At 39.3% G+C, this 20,352-nt stretch overlaps 1 protein-coding gene across 2 annotated transcripts; it reads left to right on the forward strand.

The window, feature by feature from the left end:
- Positions 1-9,956: 9,956 nt before the first annotated feature.
- On the forward strand, positions 9,957-19,721 carry LOC101000973 (cancer/testis antigen family 45 member A2-like). 2 transcript variants are annotated; one of them, XM_003918321.5, is made up of 5 exons: positions 9,957-10,429; positions 15,283-15,457; positions 17,405-17,653; positions 18,036-18,129; positions 19,347-19,721. In XM_003918321.5, exons 2-5 carry the CDS (start codon positions 15,289-15,291, stop codon positions 19,444-19,446), a joined length of 612 nt encoding a protein of 203 aa, XP_003918370.1. In that variant the 5' UTR covers positions 9,957-10,429; positions 15,283-15,288; the 3' UTR covers positions 19,447-19,721. The 2 variants fall into 2 exon arrangements, with proteins under 2 accessions (XP_003918370.1, XP_021788413.1); XM_021932721.2 differs by lacking the exon at positions 9,957-10,429 and having other exon boundaries at positions 13,816-15,457.
- Positions 19,722-20,352: the final 631 nt, after the last annotated feature.

Raw genomic sequence — 20,352 nt, forward strand, 5'->3', positions numbered from 1 at the left:
GTTTTTTGGGTTGTTTTTTTTTTTTTTTTTGGACTTTTAATCTCGTTTCTTCTACTTTTCTGTCCCCAGAAAAATGTAAGAGCTAATTTTATGACTGTATTTTTCTACTGTGATGCTGTTTTACTAAATTCAATGGATAATTTAATTGTACATGTAAAATCTTACTGCAGTTTTATGTTTTGAATAGTCAAAATAGAATATATAATCTTGATGATGTTTATAAATCATCAAATGCCCCTTGGGGTGTAAAAATGGGTTCTTGAGCAGCAATGTCTAATGATTCCATCACAAATTTGTTATAAAGTCAAACTCCCATTAAAAATGTCACTTTATACTTAATAGGAAATTGTTATGATTAAAGCATCAAGGGAGCAAATATAAAGTTTAATGAAAATCCAAGGGGAAGTTCTAAATTGCAAAAGTTGGCACTTATCTACAGTATTTTGAAAAATAACACCACCGGTATTCAAACCTACCTAGGAATATCTCAAAATAACCTGCTAATCAAGTGTTCTTAGAAAGGGGAGTGGGGGCAAGAAAGAGAATATATGCACATGGCAAAAAGATCTGATGGTACAGAAAGATATAAAATCTTGGCCCCTTCCCTCCTACCCTAATACTTCTCTCCAAAAGTAACCAGTTTCAAGTGTCTCGTATGTTCTCACAGGAAAACAATTTTTTATTTTTTATCAGCAAATTTGTAGTTTAAAAAATTTCACATTAATGGAATCAGACTATATATACTCTTCTGTACCTTGCTTTTTTTTTTGCTACCTGTGTTTTATGAGATCTTTCTGTATCAGTATATATAGAAATACTTCATTATTTTTAGTGGCTGTGTGGTATTCTAATGTTTGAATGTATTACAAATGTTTAAACATTGATAGGCTCTTTAGGTTGTTTCCAATATTTTATTAAATCACATTGTGGTGAATATACTTGTACATATAATGAATTTATATTCTACAGGGTTCCTAGCAATAGAGTTGCTGGATCAGAGGGCATTTTTTATTTTCAGTTCAGTAGTTACTGCCAAATTGTCCTCTAGAAATCTTTGCCCAGTATGCTTCCACATATAATGTATGAGAATGATTATTTACCAAACCATGCCAATACTGGGTACTAAACTTTTGAAGTCTGATCACGTGAAAGTGAATAAATGGTATCTTGCATTTTAATGAAGTTCTAATGCATTTTAATGAAGGTCTAATATATTTTAATGAAGGAGATGGAACACATTTTCCTGTTTATTGATTACTGAGATTTCCTGTGAAATGTGTAGTCATGTTCTGTTTTCTATTAGGTGATATGTGTTTTATTGATTTGTATGAGTTTTTTGTAAGCTAAGAAAATTGGTCCATTGTCATGTTTAATAATATTTTGCTAAGTTTTATTTATGTAGTTAAACTTAAGTCTTTACGGCTTCTGAGATTTTGCCTTGCTTAGAAAGGCCACCTTTGCATTTAAGAATAAATTTAATGTATTTTTCCAATACTTTAAAGGTTTTTTTTTCAACTTTTAAATATTTGATTCATTTGGAATTTAGGTAGTAGGAGTGAGGAGAGAATTCAACATTTTTCTTTCGAATAGCAATCTATTCTAACTCCATTTATTAACTTTTTCCACACTGATTAGAAAAACCATCATCCTCATTCATACATCAAATTTCCATATGTTTGGTTAGATATGCTTCTGGGCTCTGTAGTCTGTTGCAAAAAATACCAGTCTTTTAATTATTTTCAATTGTTACACATTTTCTGTTACACATTTTCGTCTTGGGTATTGCTAATCCATACCTCATTCTTTAGGATTTTTTTCTAGTTATTCTTGCATTTTTTTTTTTAGATAAGCTTTCGTATCATTTTGTCCAAATCTAAAATCATATTGATATTTTCCCTGAAATTTTATTTTAAAAAATTTCAAATCTACAGAAAATATGAAAGAATAGTAGAGTGGACATTTAGGCTCACCATTTTTAACATTTTACCACTGTTGCTTTTCCTCTCTCCAAATGTGCTTTTCTTCCCCTCCTGATTCATTTGAGCTAAGTTGCAGACTTCATCACACTTCAGGACATCACTAAATATGTCAGCATGCCTTTCCTGCAAGAGTGAGGAGATTCTCCCATTTAACCACAGTTCTATTATCACAAGTAAAAAATGGATCAACCACCCAACATTTCATATTCCTATTTCCCCATGTATCCCCCAAATAGCTTTTATTGCTGTCCCCACCAAAGTTCACAAATTACATTATTAGTGTGTCTCCATAGTCTCTTTTCAAGTCTGTCTACCTCTTTTTTAAACTGGTATTTTCTAGACAAACTTTATTTTTTAGAACTGTTTTAGATTTGTGGAGAAAATGGGAAGAGAGTACAGTGAATTCCCACGTACCCCGCACTCAATTTCCTCTATTAACATGTTAGCATGAGGCATTTGACACAATGAGCCAATGTCAATACATTACTATTATTATTACTGGAGTGCAATGGTGTGATCTCGGCCCACTGCAACCTCTGCCTCCCAGGTTCAAGTGATTTTTCTGCCTCAGCCTCTTGAGTAGCTGGGAATACAGGCATGCACCACCATGCCCGGCTAATTTTGTATTTTTAGTAGAGACGGTGTTTCTCTATGTTAGTCAGGTTGGTCTCAAACTCCCGACCTCAGGTGATCCACCCGCCTGGGCCTCCCAAAGTGCTGGGATTACAGGCATGAGACAACGTGCCTGGCCTAATACATTATTATTAATTACAGTCTATATTCAGATTTCCTTTGGTTTTACCTAGTATCCTTTTTGTGTTCTAGGATTCCATCAAGAGGACCACATTATGTTTGGTCATCATGTCTTGGCTCCTCTTGGCTGTGACAGTTTCTTAGACTTTTCTTGTTTTTGATGATCTTGACAGTTTTCAGGAGTGCCGGTCAGGTATGTTGTAGAATCTTGCTCTACTGGGATTTGTTTGATGATTTTTCGGTTATTAAACTGGAGTTGTGTGTGTTTTTGGAGGAAGACCACTAAGGTAAAATGCTATTCTTATCATATCAAGGACGCATTTATACTGCTGATGTTAATCTTGATCACCTGGCTGAGGTAGTGTTTGTCAGGTTTCCCCACTGTAAAGTACTCTTTTTCCCCTTTCCATACTGTATTTTTTGGAAGGAAGTCACTCTGCACAGCCCACACATAAGGAGTAATATGTTATGCTTCACCTCCTTGAGGACAGAATATCTACATAACTTATTTGGAATTCTTCTGCATGGAAGATATTCTTCTTCCCCATTTATTCATTTATTTTTATGAGTTTAAATTCATACCTTGCTTTATCCTTTAATACTATATTTTGTTGAAATTGTTCCAGTTTTAGACATTGGTAGCTTTTTCAGTAAACTCCTGTGTCCCTTTGACATATTCCCATCATTGTCATTGTGGGTTTTCTATTTTTATTTTATTTTATTTTATATATTTTATTTATTTTATATTTTATTTTATTTTATTATTTTTATTTTTTATTTTATAATTTTACTTTATTTTATTTTATTTATTTTATTTTATTTTTGAGCACTTCCTTCCTGGCACTACGAAGATGTTCCGGGCTTGTGTTGTATATTTCCTTCCCCAGTCCTGGAATCTGCCATTTCTCCAAGGAACCTGGTTCCTTTTATTGAAGAATGGTATTATAAACCAAGGTCTGGCCACTAGGTTCACTCATTGCTACTGACGTTTCATTGCCTCTAGGCCTTTTCAGCAGACAGATCAAGGAAATATATATGTTCATACTAACCTGTGCATTTATGCCTAAGTGTAAATATGTAACATCTGTATTTCTATTAAATGAAACATGAGTTCATACTGATGTTCAATCCATTACCACATAGATCATTCTAACATCTTCCCTTTGCATATCTGTAAACCTCCATTCCAACTGAGAAACCCGACTCCCACCATCCGCTCTCTTCTTGCTTCAGTTGTTTAATTACAGTATACATATAAACTGGCTTCAGAATTGTTAACCCTTTCCCCCACAAGAAACAACTAGAGCACAGTGATTATGTGGCTTTATTGGTTGTTCATTTGCCGCCATTAGTTTCACAGACTACTCATTTTGAAAGTTACTTAGGTCAGCACCTTTTCCCTCACCTCCTTCGGTGAGATTGTTTCATAAATTTGTGATAAACTTAGATTGTTTTGTCACATTCTACGTTCTATTTTGGTATCCCCCTGACCTCCCAAATGGTTTTTTTAAATGTGTGTACATTAAGGTTCACTTTTTGCTTTTGGAAGTTCAGTGGGTTTTGATGGATTCATAATGTTATGTATCCACAATTGTATTATCATATAGAATAGTTTCACAGCCATAAGAATCCCTGTGCTTCACATATTTATCCCTCCCGCCCCTTCTCCTGAGCCTCTGTTAACCACTGATCTTTTTAGTGTCTCTATAGTTTTGCCTTTTCCAGAATGTCATGTGGTTGGAATCATGCAGTATGTAGTCTTTTTAGACTGGCTTCTTTCACTTAGCAATATGCATTCAGGCTTCCTCCATTTCTTTCTGTGGTTTGATAATTCATTTCTTCTTATCTCTGAATAATAGTTTTTATTGTATGAATGTTCCCACACTGTGTTTATCCATTCACCTATTGAAGGACATCTTGGTTGCTATGGATAGTGCCAGGAAGTTAAGAGGTAGTTTTGTTGTATATTATCTTTTATGAGCTCAATTTTTCAGGTCTGAGATTTCTGTCTGGTTTATCATTTTACTTTATGAAATAATAATTTCCTAGAAACTGCAGAGTACAGTGATGTCCCTGTGGGGGTGATGAAATGCATCTGTTTTGCAGCTCAACCATTTAATTTGCAAGTTTCAGAAATCATGACATCATGTGAGATTTTTTTATGTGAAACCACTTAATTTGGTTTCCAGATGCTACGTCATTTGCGATGTCCATGAGGAGAAGATGGAAGTGGTCAAACTCCACCTGATGATTCCTTGTCAAAATCTGCTCCACCAGAGGTTATGAACATTGCAGGATATGGTATTCTACCCAACTAATTGAATTATCTGTTTAATGAATTAACTAGTCTCAGCAAATATAGGCTGATTCAGAAAGCTGGTAGTAGTGTGCACTTTTCGGTCTTATGTGTGCTTGCACCCTCAATTATCTCTGTATTTGCTAGAGGGTATCTTTCCATGAGAATTCATTTTTCATTAAATTTTTAAATTGTGGGAAAAATACATGGCATACAATTTAACATCGTAACCATTTTTAAGTGTGCAGTTCAGTAGTGTTAAGTATATTAACATTGTTGTGAAACAGATCTCCAGAAATTTTTCAACTTGCAAATCTGAAACTTTACCCATTAGAAAAAAAAAAAAAAAATTTACCCCTCCCCTAACCCCTAGCAACCACTGTTCTACTTTCCGTCTCTATGGATTTAACTAATTTAGGCTGGGTGCAGTGGTTCACACCTGTAATCCCAGCACTTTGGGAGGCCAAGGTGGGCAGATCACTTGAGGTCTGGAGTTGGAGACCAGCTTGACCAACATGGTGAAACCTTGTCTTTACCAAAAATACAAAAAAATTAGCCAGGTGTGGTGGTGGGTGCCTGTGATCCCAGCTACTCAGGAGGCTGAAGCACAAGGATCGCTTGAACCCGGGAGGCAGAAGTTGCAGTGAGCCGAGATTGCATCACTGCACTCCAGCCTGGGTGACAGAGTGAGACTCTGTCTTAAAAAAAAAAAAAAAAATTAGCTAGTTTATAAACCTCATGTAAGTGGAATCATATAATATTTATCTTTTTGTGACTGACTCATTTCCCTTAGCAAAATGTCCTCAGTGTTCATCCATGTTGTAGTCTGTGACAAGATTTCCTTCCTTTTTAAGGCTAAATAATATTCTCTATGTGTATACTGCATTTCATTTATCCATTCCTCTGCTGATGGACATTTGGGATGCTTCCACGTCTTGGCTGCTATGAATAATGCTGCTATGAACATGGGTATGCAAATATTTCTTTGAGATCCAGTTTCAATTCCTTTGGATATATATCCAAGTGGGATTGCTGCATCATATGGTAGTTTTATTTCATTTTTTGAGGAACCTTCATAATATTTTACACAGCCACTGCATCAATTCTATCCACAGTGCAGAGCTGTTCTAATTTTTCCACATCCTTAGCAGCACTTGTTATAGCCATGCTAATGGGGGTGAGGTTTTCATTGTGGTTTTGATTTGCATTTCTTTGATGATTAGTGATGTTGAGCATCTTTTCATATACTTGTTACGTATTTATATATCATCTTTGGAGATATGCAGATATGTTTATTCAAGTCATTTGTTTGTGCTACCCTAGAACATGTGAAACTTTCCCCCATTTTTAACTTAAGTTATTTTATTTTATTGTTATTGTTGCAATGCAGTGGCAAGATCTTGGCTCGTGGCTACCTCCACCTCCTGGGTTCAAGCGATTCTCCTGCCTCAGCATCCTGAGTAGCTAGGACTACAGCCTCGCAACACCACTTCCGGATAAGGAGCTCTTTACATATTCTGGATATTAACCCCTTATTAGATATATAATTTGCCAATGTTTTCCCTCATTTCATAGGTTGCCTTTACATTCTGTTGATTATGTCCTTTGATGCACAAAACTTTTTCAGTTCATGTAGTCCCATTTGTCTATTTTTGCTTTTGGTGTTGTATTCAAGAAATCATTGCCAAGTCCAATATCGTGAAGCTTTTCCTGTATGTTTTCTTCTGGGAGTTTTATAGTTTTAGGTCTTACATTTAGGTCTTTAATCCTTTTTGAGTTGATTTTTGTATAATTTTTGTATATGGTGTAAGGTCCAACTTCAATAGTGAGGGGTGACACTTTCATTTCCACACCTTGATTGCAGGAACTGTGAATGCAAGCTATGGGAGAAACAGCACCATATATCTATGCATATAAATGCTTGGATAGAGAATTACCATCTTCTAAAGGCTGTTGCCTCTCAAGTTATTGCCACCTAACCAAAAACATAACTGAGTCTTCCAAAGGTCATTACGCTTCAGGATGAGGGGAAGCATAATAAGACCAGTGAGTTCTATGAGTATTGCTCCATTGCCACACTCATTTTCTGTGAGGTGAGTTCCTTGTTTAGAAGTGATGCTGTGTGGAATATCATGATGGTGGATAAGATATTTTTCAAATCCAAAATATTGGTTTTCTCAAAAGCACTGCAAGTGGGAAGGAAAATCCATATCTAGACTAAATGTCTGTTCAGGTAAGAAGAAAGCACTTCTCTTTTTATAATAGAAGTGATCCACTGTAATCCACATACCAACTAGTGGCTGGCAGATCATTCTGGAGTCTGGGGCCAAATTGAGGGCTTAGTGTTGGTCTCCATTCCTGGAAGTTTGTTCACTCAGCAATGACCATAGCCAGGTTTGAAATGGTGAGTGGAAGTCCATGCTACTGCGCATAATCTCCATCCCTGCCAGTTTGACCACTTTGTTTGTTGAGCCCATAAGATTGTGACACAGGTGTTGGGGAAAGGGGCTGATTAATATCTAGATAATAAGTACCTTATCCATCCAATTACTAAAATTCTGCTCTGCTGAGGATACCCTTTGCTGAGAACTCTCATGAGACCCCGATATCTTCACATTGTATGTCCGTTTGGAAAGGTCTGTCCACATATGTTTTTTTCTCAGACCTCCTTGTCACAAATTTTTAATCATGTGTCATCAAAGTCCCTGACAAATCAGCTAATAAGTGGGACACAGCCTATGCATGATACATACTTACACGTTTGGATATGTCTCCGCCAAGAAGGTGCACTGCTCAAAGTTCTTCCCTCTGGGAGGATGTCCCATCACCACTGTCCTTCAGGGCTGTCCCAGTCAGGACTGTCATATGCAGCTGTTCACTTGTGGCTTGTGTGGTAGGCAGGATTTTAATTATGCCCCTCCAAGAATCCAGTCTCATGGTTATTCAATCAAATACGCATATGAGTACTGCTGTGGTGGGATTTTTTAATGCAAAAAAGAGTATTTTATTTTGGTAGCACTAGAATAAACAAACAAAACAACTGTGTTCCTACATCGAAGTGAAAACAATGTTTAAGCTTCCTTATCAATCAAATATATTCCAAAAGAAAATGTGTTCTGTGAAGGTTCTGCAGCACAGGCAAATATTAACACGATAGGCTAGGAAGCTGTAATACTGAAAATGACTCTCTTCTGACAGGGTACTTAACGAACATAACTTTTTAATTTTAATTTTAATTTATTTATTTTGAGATGGAGTCTCCCTTTGTCACCCAGGCTGGAGTGCAGTGACGCGATCTCTGCTCACTGAAGCTTGCACCTCCCAGGTTCAAGCGATTCTTCTGCCTCTGCCTCCTGAGTAGCTGGGATTACAGGTGCCCACCACTATGCCTGGCTATATTTTTTAATTTTAATCTTAATTTTTTTATAAACATAACTTTGAATTACAAAACCAGTGAAATAATCCCTTCTAAATAATTGTGTCAAGAGTGAAACTGCTTGTTCCATTAAAACTCTAAAAATTTTGCTGTAATATTTTTTACCACTATGAACATTTCAGGTAAATTTTGCTGCACTTAAAATAAGTTGTGAAAGTGGAAAAATGGGCTGGGCACGGTGGCTCACACCTGTAATCCCAGCATTTTGGGAGGCCAAGGCAGACGAATCACTTGAAGTCAGGAGTTTGAGACCAGCCTGGCCAACATGGTGAAGCACCGTCTCTATTAAAAATACAAAAATTAGCCAGGCATGATGGTGCACACCTATAATCCCAGCTTCTCGGGAGGCTGAGGCAGGAGAATTGCTTGAACCTGGGAAGCGGAGGTTGCAGTGAGCCAAGATCATGCCACTGCACTCCAGCCTGGGTGACAGAGCCAGACTCTGTCTCAAAAAAATTTTTTTAAAAAGTGGAAAAATATACAAAGTTCCAGATTAAAATGATTAATAGGTGTAATATAATAAGGTTTCCCCTCCTTTCTTTTTTTCTGTCTTTTTGTTTTGTTTTGTTTTTTAGACAGTCTCACTCTGTCACCCAGGCTGTAGTGCAGTGGTGTGATCAAAGCTCAATGCAGCCTCAACCTCCTGGTCTCAAGCCTCCCAAGTAGCTGGGACCACAGGTACACACTCAGCTAATTTTTGTATTTAGTGTAGAGAGGGGGTTTCACCATGCTGCCCAGGCTGCTCTTGAACTCCTGAGCCCAAGGAATCCACCCACCTTGACCTCCCAAAATGCTGGGATTACAGGCATGAGCCACCGCACTGGGGCCCTCATTTTTCTTATCAATTAACAATAATGATTACCTTTAACAGATAGAGGTTGACTTTATTTATTTTTATTTATTTATTTATTTTTATTTTTAGACAGAGTCTCACTCTGTTACCCAGGCTGGAGTGCAGTGGCTGATCTCAGCTCACTGCAAACTCCGACTCCCTGGTTCAAAATTTCTCCTGCCTCAGCCTCCCAAGTAGCTGGTGGGACTACGGGTGCGCGCCACCATGCCAGGCTAATTTTCTGTATTTTTAGTAGACACGGGATTCACCATGTTGGCCAGGCTGGTCTCGAACTCCTGATCTCAGGTGGTCCAGCCGCTTTGTCCTTCCAATGTGCTGAGATTACAGGCGTGAGCCACTTGCCTGGTCGGGGTTGACTTTAAAACACAACTCCCTCAAATGCAAATTTCAGTTTGTTGTTGTTTTTTCTTTTTTTTTTTTCTTTTTCTTTTTTTCTTTTTTTTAAGATGGAGTCTCCTCTATTGCCTGGACTGGAGTGCAGTAGCGCGATCTCGGCTCACTGCTACCTCCGCCTCCCGAGTTCAAGCGATCCTCCCACCTCAACTTCCCAAGTAGTTGGGACCACAGGCGCGCGCCACCATGCCCGGCTGATTTTTGTGTTTTTCTTTTTCTTTCTTTTTTTTTTTTTTTTAGGTTGGTTGGTTGCTTTGCAGAGTCGGGGTCTCACTATGTTACCCAGGCGATTTCAAGCCGCTGTGTGAGAAGATTCTGCGTTTCTCCACTTATGTTGCTGTGCAGTTGTTACTGAAGGTGGCCTGTAGAGGGCGCCAGAGTCAGCGAAGGGGAGGGCTGCGCTTCCTGGTTCTCTGGGGCATGAGGCTTCTCCTCAGGACTCTGGCGCCCCCAACAGGTTCCCAGTGTTCGGCTGGGGCAGGCACGCTGTGGCTGGTTATTTCCCCTCCTTCTATCCCCCTTGGGCCGAACGGAATCGATGCTTCTGGTGAGACGCCTCGCCATGCACATCACTCCCAGGTGCCCTAGGGGGCACATTTCCCACAACTCCCGGAGGGCAGGTTTCTAGAAACTGCCACCACTAGGGAGGCGCCACAGCTTCACTGCCATTTTGTGAGGTGCCGCCGTCACTCCTCCAGCGAGGTCAGGACTTCAGGACTGTGAGTGGGCTGTTTTTCCCTGGATGCTTTAATTTCACCCCGGAAAGTGTCCTTTTTCCTCGGAAAGCGTCTTTTCTGTGGTGTTCTCTGTCCGGTGTATGGTAGGGCTCCCTTGGGAAAGTGGCTCCGCTCTGGGGACACCGCCATGGGCACCTGTGTTAGCCATCGGGGAGCGTTTTCCCTGGGCACCCCGTCTCGGCTATGTTGTGGGGCCAGGGGGCTTTTCTTGGGGACTCCCTCTCGGTGATGTGAGGGACTTTTCCTACTGAAATGACCTAAGCCCAGGGGTGGGGGGCATGCCTTGGTTGCCTGTGTTGGCCTCGGGTGCGGCGGTGTTTCTTTCCTGCTCAGTTGCAGGCCTGAGGGGGGACTCTGCCTTGGGGACCCTGTCTCTGCTCATGGAACGTGGTGGGGGTGGCTGTGCCTCGGACGCATAATCGCAGCCCTGTGGGGTCACTGTTGGTGGCTTTATCTCGACCCCCGAGGGACTCTTCCTTGGGTGCTGATGTTGGCCGTGAGGCACATTTGTCCTTGGATGTCGCTCGCTCTCAGCTATAATGTGTTGGCTTTTCTTTGGTTCTACTTATCCCCATGTAGATGCTTACCGGATGCTTTCTCTTGATGCTGGGTTTTTAAAATTATTATCTGTGGGTGCTCTCTCCCGGTGTCCCGGGCGAATGGGGATTCCTTGGATTCTCTAAGCCTATGGTGGGACTCAGGGAGTGTCAGCCATGAGGGAGGCCACGTGACCTTGGGAACTCGGTCTCGCCCCGGGTTGGGATGCTTTTCCTCGGTTGGTTGATCTCGATTCTGAAGGAACTCTTTCCCAGGATTCTGTCCGACCTTTCGGTCACAGCCTCAGGTGTCTGTGTGGGAATGGGGGTCCAGAAATATTCGAAGGTTCCAGCTGTGCCACATTCGAACACTCGCTGTACAGTTAGTCTTTCATTCCAGCCACTCTGATGGCTGTGCAGTGATCCCTCCTTATGTCTACACTCGCATTTTTCTGCTGATTAATGAGCTTGAGCACCTTTTTTAATATTGTTTTTATTTATTGATTTTTGTTTGTCTTTTGAAACAGGGTCTCCGTCTGTCGCCCAGGCTGGCTTGCAGTGCCACCACACCCAGCTATTTATCGTTTTTTTTTTTTCCACCATTTTATGTGTTTATTGGTCATTTAACTTTGTCTTTTATGAAGTTCCTTTTCAGGTATTTTTCCCCAGCTTTTACTAAGATGTTTGCATTTCAAAAATGGATTTGTAGTTTCCATATAATCTGTATTTGAGTTATACACCCATGCACACAGGCATATATGTACATATATAAAAATGCATGTACAATTTTAGTATCTTCTATAAATATTTTTTGCTTTTACAAGATCTCAATAATGTGTTTTAGATGAACAGATTCTCTTAATTTTATTAATCAGTGAATTATTTATGGCTAGTGCTTTTTATTTTTTTAAGAAATATCTTTGCTTCACCCGATGCCATTATGATCATATTTTTTTATTATTATTGTACTTTAAGTTCTGGGATACATGTGCAGAATGTGCAGGTTTGTTACATAGGTAGACACAAGTCATGGTGGTTTGCTGCACCCATCAACCTGTCAGCTACGTTAGGTATTTCTCTAATGCTATCCCTCCCCTCCCCCCTCCCGACCCCTGTCAGGCCCGGCTGTGTGATGTTCTCCTCCCTATGTCCATGTGTTCTCACTGTTCAATTCCCACTTATGAGTGAGAACATGTGGTGTTTGGTTTTCTGTTCCTGTGTTAGCTTGCTGACACCGGTACCTTCAAAGGACATGAACTCATTCTTTTTTATGGCTGCATAGTATTTCATGGTGTATATGTGCCACATTTTCTTTATCCAGTCTATCACTGTTGGGCATTTGGGTTGGTTCCAAGTCTTTGCTGTTGTGAATAGTGCTGCAATAAACATACTTGTGCATGTGTCTTTATAGTCGAATGATTTATAATCCTTTGGGTATATACCCAGTGATGGGATTGCTGGGTCAGATGGTATTTCTGGTTCTAGATCCTTGAGGAGTCACCACACTGTCTTCCACAATGGTTGAACTAATTTACACTCATGATGATAATATTCTAAGTTTTCTTCTAGATCTTCTAATCATCTGAAATAAATTCTCATGAAATGGAGTAAAGTCATAGACCAGGTATATTCGATGTGCTTATTAGCCATTTGAGTATGACTCCTATGAAGTGCATATTCAGCTTTTCCCCCAAATTTTATTGGGATGTTTGTTTTTTAGAAATTGATTTGTAGTTCTGGATATATTCTGGATTCCACTCATTTGTTGCCAGATATATATGTATATATGTGTGTAACTACTATATATTTTTATGTATAACCTATACTATATACTACATAATGTATAATCTACAAACATGCTTTGGTTTTTCAGTCTCTTAATAGTGTCTTTGAGAAACGGAAGTTTTCCATTTAATTATGTCTAATTAAACAATTCATTCTTTATGGTTAGTGCTTGTTTATCCTCATTAAAAACATCTTTGTCTATTCTATAGTTGTGAAGACAATATCTTAAGTGTTTACTAGATTGTCTATTCATCTTTAGTAAAGTTTTATGGAGTGGGAAGAGGTAAGAGTCAAGGTTTGTATTTTCCTTGCATTTATCAAGTGCATTTATTAAAAGCACTGTCCTTTCCACAATGATTTACAGCTCTTCTGTACTTTGTATTTCCATATTGTTTCTGGCCTCTGTGTCCTCTTCCCTTGGTGTATTTGCCTGTCATTGCTCCAATACCACACTGTTTTAATTATTCTACCTTTATAGTAAATTTCCTATATAGTAGTGCATTTCTACTAACTTAGTTCTTTTCTTTAAAAAAAATTTGTTTTTCCCTTGGCTTAAAAAACTTGGCTTTTCCAAATCTTTAATTTGCATATACTTACAAAATGATCTGCTTGTCAATTTTCAGAAAAGCTTTTGTTAACATGGTGGAATTTTAAATATGATTGCTATGATCATTCTGAGAGACTTGACAATAATGTCTCTTAATAATGTCTTCTGGCTGGGTGTGGTGGCTCACACCTGTATTCCCAGCACTTTGGGAGACCGAGGTGGGCAGATCACTTGAGGTCAGGAGTTTGAGACTAGTATGGCTAACAAAGTGAAACCCCTTCTCTACTAAAAATACAAAACATTAGCCAGGCATTATGGCAGGCGCCTGTAATCTCAGCTACTTGGGAGGCTGAGGCAGGAGAATCGTTTGAATCCTCCAGGAGGTGGAGGTCGCAGTGAGCAGAGACTGTGCCACTCCACTCCAGCCTGGGTGACAGAGCAAGGCTCCGTCTCCAAAAAAAGAAAAAAAAAAAAAAGATGTCTTCCAACACATCGAAAGAATATTTTTCTCCATTTACTGCAGTCTTGAATTTCTCTGAGTGATGTTTTATAATTTTTGTGTAGTACTCTAGCACATCTTGATTAGATTTATTCCTAAATATTTGATGATTTTGGTACTGTTTTTAATGACATTTGAAATCTCATATTCTAATTATTTGTTGCTATTAATTATACAGAAATGCCATTGGTTTTTATTAGATCTAGTATGTTGACTAAATTTGCTTATTAACCATAATGATTTTATTCTTCTGCATTATGTACAGAACAATGTCATCTGTGAATGGCATGTAAATCACAACATGCCATGTCGCTCCTGAAAACCCATCCTCAAGTCTCCTAAGCACTCAGAACCAACTGTGAACCAGCTTTGGTCTGCGAGGTTACTTCTTTCCAAATTTTAAACATATTATATTTTCCTGATGCTATGGCACTTTTTAGAACTTCCAGTAAATTGTTGAATGGATAGTGGACATCTTTGTCTTGTTTTCAAACTCAGGGAGAAAATACTGATACGTCACTATGAAGTATCGCATTTACTATTTTTTTGTAGATATGCTAACCAAAATAGGAAAGTTGCCCTTTTTTCTAAGTTGGTGATAGTTTTTATCACGAATGGACTTTAAACATTGACCCATGTATGAAAATAATCATGTGGTGTTTCCGTTTACTTGTTGTTGTTAATATGGTGCATTACATTTATTGATTTTCAAATGTTAGATCAGTGTTGCCTTTCTGCAATATACTCCACCATGGCTGATGTATGTCCTTTTTAAGTACTATTGCATTTTACTTGCTCACGTTTAGTTTGAATTTTTTGTGTCTAAGTTCAGGGGTGATCTTGGCTTGTAATTTGGCCTGATCTTGTAGTTTTTCTTTCTTCTAAAGTCCTTGTCAGATGTTGTTATCAGTTTTGTATCAATCTTCTACAATCCTTTTCTTTGTCCTCATTTTTCCTAATAAGGGTTAATACAGATTTGTTTATACATCCATTTGAATATATAAGTATATATACTTATGTATTAAATATATGTGATGTATAATATAATGTATAATATATGTAGTTTAAAATATAATGTATAATAAGGGTTAATACAGATTGGCTTATACATCTATTTTTCCTAATAAGGGTTAATACAGACTGGCTTATACATCTTCAAATAGGTAATAATATTTTCATCTATTTTTGGTTGATGGCAGCTGCTTATTCCACAGGCATTCTGATTGATTTGTTTGTACCATTTTTCTTCTTTTTTTACTTAGTGTTCAATAAAATTAGGTTTCTTTTCCTGAGAACAGAGTGTTTGTTGAGACTTGGTAAATCTTGGCTCATGATTAAAAGTGAAATTAATGTAAAAGTGAAATTAATGATTCAAAGTCTTGGTTGTATACACATATGCAAACTGTTTGCCATTTTGTGATTGTTAGATTTTTGTCATGAATGGAATATGTTCACTGATGTTTTTCAGGAAACAATGACCGATAAAACAGAGAAAGTGGCTGTAGATCCTGAAACCATGTTTAAACGTCCCAGGGAATGTGACAGTCCTTCATATCAGAAAAGGCAGAGGATTGCCCTATTGGCAAGGAAACAAGGAGCAGGAGACAGCCTTCCTGCAGGCTCTGCCATGTCCAAAGAAAAGAGTAAGTAAGCCTGTCGTCACCTCCTCTTCATGCTGTATCCAGTGCAGTCAGCCTCCTGCCTCACCCCCTCCAGAGAAACTGTCCTTGTCAAGGTCAACGGTTTCAGCTGACACTGCCATTAATTTCTCAGCAGCATTTGACAGTTGTTCACTCGCTTCTTCATGAAAACCTTCTAGCATTTCCATTTTCCCAATATTTTTTTTTTTTAATTTCTTGTCCGTATTGGTGAATCCCTATCATTTTTTTCTTGAGATGGAGTTTCATTCTTCTCGGCCAAGCTGGAGTCCAGTGACATGATCTCGGCTCACTGAAACCTCAGGCTCCTGGGTTCAAGTGATTCTCCTGCTGCAGCCTCCCGAGTAGCTGGGATCACAAGTACCAGCCACCGCACCCAGCTAATTTTTGTAATTTTAGTAGAGATGGAGTTTTGCCATATCAGCCAGGCTGGTCTCGAACTCCTTACCTCAGGTGATCTACCCACCTCAGCCTCCCAAAGTGCTGGGATTACAGGCACGAGCCACTGCATCCGACCCCTGTCATTCTTTTTTTTCTGTCTTTCTTTTTCTTCTCTTCTCTAAATACTCTAAAAAAATTTCTGAACCCCAGCATCTCTCTCTCTCCTTCTGTTCCAGTCTGCCATGATCAATCACTGAGGTCCCGTGATACCTCCACATTTCCCATTATTGTCCCCATCGAATACATACGCTCCAACCCGGCAGCCAGATCATCATGTTGGCATGTAAATCACATCATGCCATGTCACTCCTGAAAACCCATCCTCCACTCTCCTTAGCACTCAGAACCGACTGTGAACCAGCTTTGGTCTGCAAGGTTCTGCATGGCCTGGCCTCCATCACCCTCTCCTCACACGGGCCTGATCCATCTCCTGACTCTGTCTGCTTCTGTCCTTCACCCCGTAGTGCCTGGTCCATCCCCACTCCAGCCCATACCCTTGGCCTCACAGCAACCTGGAACTCCCCCTCTGCCTCTGCGCAGGCAGCTCTGCTTCTTCCTTCAAGCCCTGCCCAAGGGTACATCCACAGAAGACTCTGCCCAACCAGTGGCAACTCCTGGGGCTCCCTCTGCTGCTGTTGCCCACAGGCCTGTGGACTGCTTCCCTACCACTAGCCCAACACTGTTTGTTTCATTTGCTCATTCATTGTGCACGTACTGTCTGACTGCCCCACATGAGGATGTGAGCTCCACAAGGGCAGGGAACGTTGCTCTCTGGGCTGTTTACTGCTGATCCCTAGCTACTGGCATGCTGCCTGCCACAGACGATGAATAAATGAGAGGTGTCAGACCTGGAGTGAAAAGAAAGTCACTTTTCTGAGACAGAAAGGAAGGATGAGGAAAATCATACACTAAAAGGGATTTTTTGGTGATGGAGTGCGTATAGAACTTTCAGCAGTAATGGCCACCTCTATTTTCTGAGAACATATTTGATGTAGAGAGAAGGCTGCTTGAGGTGTTTCCAAGCTGTCTGGCTTCCAGCTCAGTAAAGCCTGGTGGTTTGTAAGTGAATTTGAGAAATCGTGATATCAAGTGAGACTTGCTGCTTTCAACTTGTAAAGCATAACAAACTGAAACTATCCCATGAGTACCAGGGATCTGTGAATGTTGCTTTAGAGTTGTATTGTCTTACTTGGTTTCCATATCTATTCATAGGACCAGAAAATAAGAGGTGGTTTTATTGTATTATGTGTCCTGGCCTCAGTTCATCAGGTCTGAGATTTCTCCCGGTATATCCTCCCATTTATGAAAGATATAATTCCCTAGAAACTGAGGAGCACATAGATGTACCCAGAGGGGTGATGAAACACATATTTCTCACAGCTCAGCTTCTCAGTTTGGTTTCCAGATCTGTCATTCATGATATCTATGTGGAGGGGAAAGAAAATGGTCAAACACCAACTGACGGCTTTTTGTCAAAATCTGTTTCACCAGAGCATAAGACAGGAGATGGTATTCCACCCATCCAATTGGATTCTCAGATTGATGACTTCGCTGGTTTCAGCAAAGATAAGCTGATTCAGAAACCTGGTAGCAATGCACCTGTAGGAGGAATCATTACCAGCAATTTCTCTGGAGATGACCTAAAATGCAGAGAAATAGACCCTATTCCCAAAAGCCAAGAAGAAATTAATGCTGATATAAAACGTCAATTAGTGAAGGAAATCCGAAGCATTGGACGAAGTAAGTAGTATAAGAATATCTGTTTCATAAAACTATAGGAAGTCTCTCTTTCTATGATTCAGAAGATATTCATGTTACCTGTTGAGGCTCATTCTTTGCCAGAGTTGAGTTTGCCCATAGTTTATGGTGGTTCCTCTTTTCTTTGACTAAAGCATAGTACACCTTTTGCTTTTCTTTTCTTACTTGGTTATGGTTAAAAGAGTTTCATTCATACGTATGTGCAGGTGTCTTTTTTATTATTTAGTTTTTGTATGTGTGGGTATCTTGATTTAAGCATTTAAAACATTTTAGCCTATGAAGCATGATTGCTGAGGTATAGATTCACTTCTATTCTTCTTTATATTTGATAATACTGAAGGTTTTTTTTTTTAAACATCTTCAGAATACGAAAAGATCTTCAAATTGCTTGAAGGAGTGCAAGGACCTATAGAAGTCAAGAAACTATTTTTTGAATCCATCATCAAGGAAGCAGCAAGGTGGGTAGAAACAGGAACTGTCCAATTTCTTTAAGCACTTGGACTCAATAGAGTACTGGGGGTGAGCGTGGGGGAACAGCCCCTGTCTTGAGTTTCTCAAACCCTGGTCCTCACTCATAGTTACGGCTGTCTCCACAGTTACTTAGGTAATGTTATCTGAATCTAACTCATTCTTCGAAGACTATGGAGACTCCCATTCCTACCATAGTCTGAGGTGCGCATTGTCCCTCGATTGACACTCTTTGTATTTGCTAGACTACCTCTTTTTAAAAAATTTTTGTACGGACATAGCAGATGCATATATTTCTGGGGTATATGAGATGTTGTGATACAGACAACAATGTGTAATAATCACATCAAGGTAAATGGGGTATCTATCACCTCAAGCTTTTATCCTTTGTGTTACAGACAATCCAATTATACTCTTCACTATTTTTAAATGTACAATTAAATTATTACCGACAATAGTCACCCTGTTGGGCTATGAAATACTACATCTTATTTATTCTATTTTTCTACCTATTAATCATCCCCACTTCCCACACCGTCCACTCCCACTAACCTTCCCAGCCTCTGGTAACCGTCATTCTATTCTCTATCTCCATTAGTTCAGTTGTTTTACATTTCTGCTCCCAGAAATAAGTGAGAAAATACAAAGTTTGTCTTTCTGTGCCTGGCTTATTTCACTTAACATCATGACCTTTGATTCCATCCATGTTGTTGCAAATGTCTGAATCTCATTCTTTTTTATGTCTGAACAATACTCTATTGTGTATATGTACCATATTTTTTTATCCATTCATCTGTTAGTGGACACTTCAGTTGCTTCCAAATCTTGGCTACTGTGAATGGTTGTGCAACAAACATGGGAGTGCAGATATCTCTTCGGTACCCTGACTTCCTTTCTCTTGGGCATATACCCAGCAGTGGGATTGCTGGACCATATGATAGCTCCGTTTTTAGTTTTTCGAGGAACCTCCATACTGTTCTTCGTAGTTATTGTAGTAATTTTTATTCCCACCAACAGTATATGAAGGTTCCCTTTTCTCCAGACCCTCACCATCATTTGTTATTGCCAGCTAGACTACCTCTTACCATGCAGTTGAATTTCTATTTCCATGCTGACTGTAACTTCATCTTTCTATCCTTCACAGTGCTTCCTACAGCATAGGTTCTTTGGCTATCTTGTAGTTAATGGCATGTCTCTGTCTTTTCAGATGTATGAGCCGAGACTTCGTTCAGCTCCTTGAGAAGAAACTGGAGCATATGATTTGGGAGTACTTGTCCATGGAGGATTATGACAACTCAAATGCATAATCTCATTAATGATTGAGGAGAGAAAAGGATCAGATTGCTGTTTTCTACAGTGGAGCAGGATATTGCTGAAGTCTCCTGGCATATGTTACTGAATCAAATGGCCTTTCAGAGGCTAAGAAATGTCTGTTAGTAAAAGTTGTTCTTTTTCCCTAAGCATTTCATTTGAAAGAATAACTTGTTTTTTGGTTGTTTTGTATTCCCACCTATGCTGGTAGATATTATTAACCCATTAAGTAAACACTATTACAGTCGTGGTTTCTGCAGCAGCTCACATTGCTGAAGCTGGTATTAAAGCCTTCTTTCACTATCCATTTCACATTCCCTTTGCCCTAAGATAGCATGTCAGTTGGTTCATGGAGCTTGGCCTGGCAGGATGGCTCAAACCTTCATTATGGAAGAGTCTGAACCATTAGATGTCCTACCTGGATGGGGTTGCTGTGATTTTCCATTAACTCTAATCACAAAACACGGGAGAACTAAGAAGCTCTCTAGACATATCAGACTTACTTTTACTTAGCCCCTGGTGTAGTAGGAACCTGATCTCCTTTTTTTTTCAGTTTCCATCACCCAAGCCAGTAACAGAATCCCTACTTTGTCTCTTGGTTGAGAGGAATGAAGAGTTCAAAGTGGTCAGCTGGCAGACACAATTTTCATTTCAATGGAATCATTTTTTATTCCCCCGTTGAAAAAATTTCTCAATTTGTAACTAAGACCTCTAGTCCAGCAGAGCCAAAAGTTTGCTTCTTGAGAGCAAAGTTTGCTTCTTGAGCACAAAAAGAAAAATTTTGCTACTAGATACCCAAGAGTAATAGTGAGAGGAGGCCCGCATCTTGGCTCTTTCATTCTTGAAGACATAGATGTGGCTATGGGAGAAATAGTTCCATATACTTGATGCTGGGATCCAGC

The sequence above is a fragment of the Papio anubis genome, chromosome X (assembly GCF_008728515.1).
Source record: "Papio anubis isolate 15944 chromosome X, Panubis1.0, whole genome shotgun sequence".
NCBI lineage: Eukaryota > Metazoa > Chordata > Mammalia > Primates > Cercopithecidae > Papio > Papio anubis.

Coding starts and splice junctions, on each gene's coding strand:
- LOC101000973 (XM_021932721.2), top strand. CDS start 15,262: ATGTTCACTGATGTTTTTCAGGAAACAATGACCGATAAAACAGAGAAA. Junction 15,458..17,404: donor TGCCATGTCCAAAGAAAAGA/GTAAGTAAGCCT, acceptor CTGTTTCACCAG/AGCATAAGACAGGAGATGGT. Junction 17,654..18,035: donor AATCCGAAGCATTGGACGAA/GTAAGTAGTATA, acceptor AAACATCTTCAG/AATACGAAAAGATCTTCAAA.